Genomic DNA, 8,528 nt, shown 5'->3' on the forward strand with positions numbered 1-8,528 from the left:
GGCGGGAGGGTTTGGTGCTGCAAGAGGCAGCAGCCGGGGAGCAGCCTCGTGGTGCTGGTCCCGCTCTGCTGCCAGGTGCTGTGCGATGCCACGATGCCAGGTCTTTTTTAAGGCGCTGTAAGGAGTGCCGGGTGGGATCTGGGTGTGTGCTGCAGCTCTCATGAGCACCCTGAAAAATAGAGCTGGTCTGCTTCCTTTTGCCCGAGTTAAAACCCCTCTCGGTGAAACTCCCACCTGGCTGCACTGTGAGGCACGGTGCTGGGGCTCGGTGAACCTGCTGGGAGCCTGCTCGAGCTCAGTGCTTGGCAGCTGAGGGCATCGAACCCAGCACTGTCCTGTGTTATGGGTCAAAGAGGAGCCCAAAGAGCAGCCAGCCCCATGACCGACTTTCAATGTTCCATCGACTTCTATAACCTCTGGCCAAGAGTTTTTGTCTGCAGGAAACGATCTCAGAAAGGGAAGCGAGCTGACAGAGGTGCCTGAAGTGGGATTCCCTCTTCCCTCTGGCCTGGCCTGTGTCTGCGCATGGCCAGCAGCAGCCCCCTGTGAGACAGGCAAGTGGAAATTTCCTTCCTATCCGCAGCGTCTTGTGAAAACATCATAAAACATCTGCGGCGTTCTTTACCCTTGCTTACAAGAGAAAAAATACCAGTAAACCCCAATCCTTAATTACCCACCACAAACATGAACCACTGCAAGCGATTGCTCAAGGAGGTGAAAAGCCCCAGCGCTTGTCTTTTGGTTGGTGGTCAGCATCCAGCCCTGTTCAGATGATGGATGTGTCCTCGCTGTTTGATGCAGGATGACTGCACAGCCCCGAGCCCTCGTACCACCAGGGCTGTGCCTGCTCTGCCCCGGCAGCAGCGCGGTGTCCCCTGGGTCCCTGCCAGGCTGCAGCCTCCTGGTCCCCATCTCGTGTGCTGGTGGCATCTCCGTGCCCTCCCCTGGGGCTTGGGTCAGGATTTCTGTGCAGCGATCCTTTATGCAGTGGGGAGGTGTAAGGGAGTTGGTATAGGATCAAAGTCAGCTTTTGAAGCTGCTGGTGGATCCCTGGACACCCTTGCCACCAAGGTCTGTCTGTGCCAATGCTGTCTTTAAGGTTTTAAAGCCCTTTGGTGTTAACGCAGTAACGCAGAGCCAGTGCCATATGACCAGCAGCATAATGACATGGGCTGGTTTTTGAAGGGGGTGCCCTGGCAAGGAGCATGGGCTTCAAGTGCTTGGTGAGCAAAGGAAAGGAAAGGCTTTCTCTCCATTTCTTGGGGAACTCTTGGACCCATGCATGCCCCTGTGCAGGCAGTGTTGTGGGCTTCTCACACATACTACCTTCTGCAGGCTGCCCAGGAAAGCAAGCCAGCTGGTCTTCAAACAGGTGCTAGCATTTTGGCTACCTACAGCTCACACCACAGGAGGAATTGCATCCTGCATGTTGGCAGAAAACCCTAGACCGATGATGACAACAACAAAATAAACAAAACAAAACTGAAAAGAAAAACAAACCACCATGTGAAGAAAAAAAAAAAAAAAAAGTAAAACCTTGAACCGAGGAATGACTGTGATAAAGAGGTTTTATATTCCTGGGGGCTGGCCTATCAGCTTTTATTGCCCCCTCTTTTTTTTTTTTTTTTTTTTTTAACAATGCAAATCCAATCCGTTTTTTAGAGCCTCCCAGCCACTGCCTCCCCATTCAGGGCAGGGGGAGCCTTCCAGCAGCTCGGACAGCGCGGTGCTCCCCCGGCACCCCACCAGGGCTGTGCTGGCGTCCGGCACTCCCAGCTTCGAGCTCTCGCAGGGTGAGTGTCCCCCGGGGGCAACGCGGGCATCTCCTCCCTCTGGGCTGTTTGCACTGACCCGGTGTGGAAGTCTTGCTCAGCACCAGTGCCAGCAGCCTCTATCTCCCCTCGGCTGTGCCCGGCACGCCCGAGGAGTAGAGTCTGGTGCTTCCAGCACGCGCTGCCCCTCGAGGACCCACGTGGGCAGCCGGGTTCTCCAGTCCCTGGGCAGGTCCCCGATTGTGCCCGAGGGACCGGCTGCCACCAGGACTCTGCCTGCTTTCTTCCAGCTCCCCTCATGGCTGCTGCCGAGAGCAGTTGCTCCTCCACGAAGGAGGTGATGGTGGACGTCGACAGCAAGCAGCAGCGTGCGAAGCCCCACTGGTACGAGCGCTACATCCAGCCCTGCGTGGCCGAGCTGCTGGGCAGCGCGCTCTTCATCTTCATCGGCTGCCTCTCCGTGGTGGAGGATGCCGGCGGCACGGGGCGGCTGCAGCCCGCCCTGGCCCACGGGCTGGCCCTGGGGCTCACCATCGCCGTCCTGGGGAACATCAGGTAAGGGGCTGGGGTCCTCCTGCTGCTGCGCCCGCTGGGACCCCTCATGTGGGCAGAGGGAGATGCCCGCTTCCATCGTGCCCCCTGGTTAACAGCAATGACTGTTCGGGTGGTGGGTGGTGGTTTAATGCCTGGGGTCTGGGGGAGGTGGTTTGGCTTCTGGTTGCAACGTTTTGGTTTTAGCCCTTCTTAACAGATAATAAAAAAAAGAGAAAGCTGAATCAAAAGTATCTCTTGGGAAAGCTTAGGCATTTCCTTTTAAAAGGATGTCAGAATGAAGCATTTTGACCCAAGTATGCTATTCCCCTGGGTATTTTCAGGTGAAATACCTGTATTACATTTACAAATGGTTTTCATTCCTCTAAAGCAACATTTAGACAAACCTGCTCATAGAAAAAGGTGTAGTTTGACTCCAAGATAGAGCTTTATCCTGAATGGAGAAGCTGAAATGGTCCCTGTGGAATTTCGCTCCCTTCTCTCTGTGTTTCCCAGCCAGATCCTTGCAGCTCAGGGACAGGGGGCTCCGGGGGCTGCCCCCACTGGGTGCAGGTGCTGGGAAGCCTCCTCCAGGCTAGGGAGCTTTGCTCATCAAGGCTTGTGTGCGAGCCAAGGGACAGTGTCGTACCAGCACCTGCTTAGGATGGAATCGCACCCCAAGGTGAAGCTCATGCAACTGCCACCACATGAGCTGGGGGTGCGTGTCCCAGAGGAGCCCAGCAGCTCCCCGGGCACCCCCAGCCCCCTCACAGCCCCACTGCAGCCAGGGGAACAGCACGGAGTGCTGTGCCATGAAGAGGTGCCCCGAGGCTCCCCCTCTGCTCCCCACCGATGGGACAGGGACCAGCATGGGAAGGGCAGCTCCTAGCCGTTATCTCTGCTGGCTGTGGACGTGTGCTCTTAGTAGGACAGGCTGCAGCCCCTGCAGTGGGTTATAGGGTAACTGGTGTCACTGGCTGTCCTCATCCATGCTGCTGGGACGGGGCTGCTCCAGCCCCGCTCCGCTCCTGGACAAGTCTCTGCAACTCTGCAGCTCCCACCCTGCCCGGGGCAGTTCACAGACACCCTCCTGCCTGGGACCTGGCTCAAACAGCACAACTTTTTGCTGTCATATGATCAGTCTTTAATTATAGCTGAAGAATAAGACGTAATTATGGCTCCTAGACACTCTGACTCATCGGCTTTACCAGCAATTATTATTAGGGCTGATTGGTTATGAAACTCGTTCATTAATGCGTGTCCCGTGATAATCTGTTTTAATTAAAAGGTATCTGAGCTTGTCTTGCATGTGGTCTTTGAGATGAATGATTTGGGCCTGTCAGGAGGCGAGGGCTCGCTGCGGCGTGGGCAAGCCCTGGGCACGGCGCTGCCCTGGTGCTGGGGGGCTCGGCCAGGAGCACTGGGGTGGCTGCAGGGTGAGGGGGGTGCAGGGCTCCCAGGCAGGCGTGAGACCCCAGGGCATCATTGTTCATCTGGTGGATTTCTCTGGTTTCTGAACCCCAGTGAGGAAGGAGGAAGGCTCATGCTGTCCCTCAGCCACACACTGCCAGCAGCAGCCGCTGCCTTTGGTATTGGGGCTGGGGCTGCCTGTGTGCCTCCACGTCCCCCTCCGAGCAGAGGAAATGAACACTGGGAGCCCCAGCAGAGCAGCGGTGCCCGTGGGGCTGGGAGGTGGCCGCAGCCCCAGCCTGGCACGGCGCCTTGCCTGCCCTCTGGCTTTCTGCAGGACGTGTGTCCTGCACGGGGCAAAGTGTCACGGCAGCAGGCGAGGGAGATTCGTATCAGGGCAAAGGCAAACAGCAGCCAGGCTCTTTGCTTTCCGTGCCTTCGATCTGGGCTGCGTGAGCTGACGCTGAGTGCTGCTGGGGTACGGGCTGCCAGCCTGGGGAAGGGTGTTCAGCCATTCTCAGTGCTGGCACCAGCTCTGCCGTTGCTGTTCTTGTTACTCAGAGCTGCAGGGATGGGTGCCCTGAGGGTGCAAGCAGGAGTCACTCTCCTGTGGGAGTCCTTGCCCTCAGAGGAGCTGTTCCAAAGAGGCTGCAGTGCCCTGCCCAGAAGAAGCATTCGTGGCTCTAGCCCCCAGCAAGTGCAGTGCTCACACTGCCAGACCCCATGGGCAGCTGGGGCAAGGCAGAGCCCGGCTTCGGGGTGAGCCCCGTGCTGAGGCTCCTCTCTCCTTTGCAGCGGAGGTCACTTCAACCCGGCCGTGTCCCTGGGCGTCTGGCTGGTCGGCGGGCTGAACATCACGATGCTCATTCCCTACTGGATCTCCCAGCTCTGCGGAGGGATAATAGGAGCCAGCCTGACAAAGGTACAGGCACCGGGGAGGTCTCCTTAATCATGGGCAAATGCTGGGGTGCAGGGACCACCTTCCTGCTCTGCCAGGGGCAGCCTTGCCTGCCCCAAGCTGATGCGTGGCCAAGGGGTCTCCAGCAGCGCACATGATGGCAAGGGTGAGAGGCACTGCAGGCATCGATTCTCCGTGTAATTCAGAGCATGGAATTTCACAAGGCGACCCAGCATCGCAGGGGCTTGCTGCATGGGTGCGGGGCTTATCTGTGCTTGGGGCAAGAGTACCTGGCTTCTCCTCCCAAGTCTCCCGTGGTCTGATTCCGCCCTGGGGCAGCCAGCTTCCCACTGCGGGCTCGGATCCAGCAGTACCAGCACAGGTGTGGGGGTGCTGCCTCCGCACAGCGCTCTGGGGCTTGGCTAATTAATTCCCCACAGCTGCTGTTCCTCAGAGGTTCATTATACCGTGTTAATCAGGCACAGAGCGATGCACGGCACCTCTGCAGCTTCAGCGACTTTAACGCAGTGTCTGCCTGCCATTTCTGCTTGCTGCACCATTTTGTAACGTTAATTTAATTTGGTGTTGCCCATTTCCAGAGTCTGAGGTGGTCCGCACCGAGCAGCGTGGTGCTGTTTGTGCACTGCAAAGCTCTGGGAGAGCGTGGCTGGCTCATTATCTCAGGAGACACTAAGAGCCTCCTCTAATGAGTTTATATTTGCCAGGCGCTTAGGGCTGGCTTTCAGGAGGAAAGTGATGAGATTAGCTCCTCTTTAACCCGGAGCTATGCCCGCCCACGCTGTCCTGACGGTGAGCACAGATGTCTGTAAAAGCCCACAATATGGAGCGTGGAGGGCACAAACAGGGCTCCCCCCACCACAGGCCGTGACGACGGACGAGCACTACGCCAACGCCACCGGAGGAGCCTTCAGCGGCATCATGGCCGATGAGCAGATCCCCTCCGTCCTGGTGGGAGAGATCGTCATGACCACATTCCTGGTGCTCGCGGTCTGCATGGGAGCCGTGAACGAGGAAACCAAGACCCCTCTGGCACCCTTCTGCATCGGCCTCACGGTCACGGTCGACATCCTGGCGGGGTGAGCTCGCGAGTCTGCTCCCTGCAGCGGGCGCAGCCCCCTGGGCAGAGCACAGCCAGGTCTGATCCTGGATGAAGGTGCCTCGAGCAGGGGCCAGGAGGGGACCCGAGGCTGCAGGGGTGGCGATCCCACACTGGCAAATCAGACATTTGGCCCTGCTGATAAAGGTGTGGGGGAAATTCCTGGGAACACCCCGAAAAGGTGGCGGAGAGGCTGGAGGCTCGTGTCCAGCACGTGGAACCCTCTCACCAGACCAATCTCTCCAATTACCTGATAAAAACGAACGGCCGCCCAGGCAGTGTTTACAGTCGGAAGCCCTGAGCAAACAGGAGCAGTTTATCTGGAGCTGTTGCTCGTTGCTCGCTGTATGTCCTCATGGTTGTTAGAACCGCTGCCAAGCTCAGCCTCGGCGCGGGCAGGCTTTTCGGGCGAGCAGCCTGTGTCTTATGTCACTGCAATCAGATAACGAGTGCACGCAATTACAAATGTTAATGGGTTGTTTAGTTAAGGCAGTGCCCCCTCTAGCGGGATTCAGAGCTCTTATTTAAACACTGCGCAAACCTCGAGTGCAAATATTTATCTGTTGCAGTTTTCTTTAATCTGTAAACGCTATTGTCTCTTCTGCCTGGCTCCCGTACCTACGCACAGCGCAGAGCTTTCGCTGTGTAAAACCCAGGCTCTGGGTAAGCCCCAAAATAGGCTCAGCACCCTCACTCGCACTGTGCTGGGTTTTCCCCGTGGGCTGCAAGCACCAGGAGCGAATGCAGCATGCGGCCACCCCAGGGCTCCCGAGCTGGGCTGGTCCCAGGGCTGCAGCAGGGCAGCGGCTCCTGCCCTGTGCCCTCGCCTGCAGAAGTGAGCAGACCTGGGGCAGGGCCGGGTGAAGCAGCCGCTTCCTTTCTCTTTCAGGGGTGCCATATCCGGAGCCTGCATGAACCCTGCCAGAGCCTTCGGGCCAGCTCTGGTAGCAAACTACTGGGACTACCACTGGGTGTACTGGGTAGGGCCCATGCTCGCTGGGCTCCTCGTCGGCGCGCTGGTGAGGTGCGTGAGTGAGGTCTGCCCTTTCCCAGCCCCACGTGTGTCTGACGCTTCGGTCCTCACCTCCTCGTGGGGCTGGGCTGATGCAGTCTCTGTGTTTCGCTGTTGCAAGCGTGCATGGAAGATGCCAGCCCTGAGTTTCTCTCTTTTACCTCCCCAAAGGCTCCTGATCGGTGACCAGACGACCCGCCTGTTCCTGAAGTGAGGCCAGATATCGGACTGTGCATGCTGCCTGCTGGTGGGCCACACTCAGCACGCCCAGCGTGAACCCCTCAGCCCCTCTGCCTCCCCCGGGCTCCCCCACCAGCCTGCTGCAGGAAGGCTGCTCCCTCGATGCTGCAGACACCATGGAAAGTGACCCTGGCACCTGCTGCTGCTGCGGGAGCACGCTGTTGGGACAAGCATGCAGCCGAGACAACCACGCTCCGATTGGCACCAGTACCATGGCACCGACCGAGCACCTTGTCCCTCCTGCCAGGGCTGTGTCTGGGGACCTGCAGCAGCTCCCAGCTCTGCCCACCTTTGCTGCTGCTGCTCCCAGGTCCCCCTCTGCTCCCCGGGGCGGGCTGGGGAAGCTGTGGGTGGCCAAGCAAGGAGCCTGCTGTAACACCAGTGCGGCAGCAAAAAGCTGAGTGAAGCAGCAGCGCGGCACGGCTCACCAGTGCTGGCACTAAGAGAGTTCTAAATTCTTAATGACTATTATTTAAGAGGCCTGATGAAGCTCCTGGCTGCGTGCCTTCACGTGCACCTGATAGGAGCTGCCTGGCCCCAAATGTGGCGAGGTCACCATAAAGCTCTCCTGCTTCTTCAGCACATCTGCAGCTCCTGTTGCAGCACCCCTGCTGTCCCCTGCAGTGTCCCCTCCCTGTCCAGCCCATGGGAGCCCCCTCCCCAGCCTGCGCTGTGGTTAGCTTCCCTCCCTCACACACATCCTGGGCTTTTTGCTGCAGAGAGCACCATGGGGAGCCGGTCCCTGCCCATCCTGCTGCCAGCAGGGCTGCCTGAAGCCAGGCGCTGGTTGCAGGCTCTGCAGCGTTTGCGTTAGCTCATGGGCTGTGACAACAGAGCTGCTCCCCCCAGCTGCGTGCCAGGACACCAGCTTTAGTTTTTGGAGGTTTCTTGGCACGCTGAGCAAAACAGCATAAAGGGAAATGGGGATGGGAGGAGGGCCCGCACCGGCTGCAGGCAGGATTATCGGGAGAAGTGAGGCTTGGTGACAGAGTCCAATTTCTGAGATATGTCGGCATCAGGAGGGCTGGGGGCAAAACATGAGCCCAAGGCACAGGTGGCTGTGCCCCTGGGGCTGGGGACGAGGACAAGGGGCTGTGCCGGGAGGGGAGCCCTGCTGCCACAAGCTGGAGTCAGCATGGGGAGCGTGATGGAGCTGTGTGGGCACAGGGAGAGCAGCCAGCACAGCCAGCTCTACGTCAGGCTGGGATCCGTCCCTGCAGCAGCTCTGCCCTGACTCATCGTGCGACTGCAGCCTCCCAGGGGATGGGGGTGTGGGCAGTGACCCTTCCCCGAAGGCTCGGCAGGCTGTGCTCAGTGATAAAACAGCACGCAAGTGCTCCTGCAAATACTCCCAGGGCACACCTAAAGGTACCTGGGTTTAGTCACTCCTCATTTTGTAACTTTGAACAGGGTTAGAGGTTTCTCAGCATGTCTCTAGAAGGCAGGGTGATATTGGGAAGTTTTAGAAAAGTGACTGAGGGCACAGAGCTTATTGCTTTTCCAGCCCTTACGAGTGTTGCTGTGAGGTGCCCCCCGTCTGGCCAGGGG

General features: G+C 58.4%; 1 protein-coding gene across 1 annotated transcript; it reads left to right on the forward strand.

Annotated features, from left to right (window-relative positions):
* Nucleotides 1–2,071: 2,071 nt before the first annotated feature.
* On the forward strand, nt 2,072–6,954 carry AQP8 (aquaporin 8; the record flags this gene model as incomplete). The annotated part of the gene is made up of 5 exons (XM_082772400.1): nt 2,072–2,327; nt 4,509–4,635; nt 5,494–5,708; nt 6,618–6,752; nt 6,912–6,954. Exons 1-5 carry the CDS (start codon nt 2,113–2,115, stop codon nt 6,952–6,954), a joined length of 735 nt encoding a protein of 244 aa, XP_082628526.1. The 5' UTR covers nt 2,072–2,112.
* Between the last annotated feature and the right edge of the window lie 1,574 nt (nt 6,955–8,528).

Source organism: Aythya marila, assembly GCF_965140915.1.
Source record: "Aythya marila genome assembly, chromosome: 15".
Classification (NCBI taxonomy): Eukaryota; Metazoa; Chordata; class Aves; order Anseriformes; family Anatidae; genus Aythya; species Aythya marila.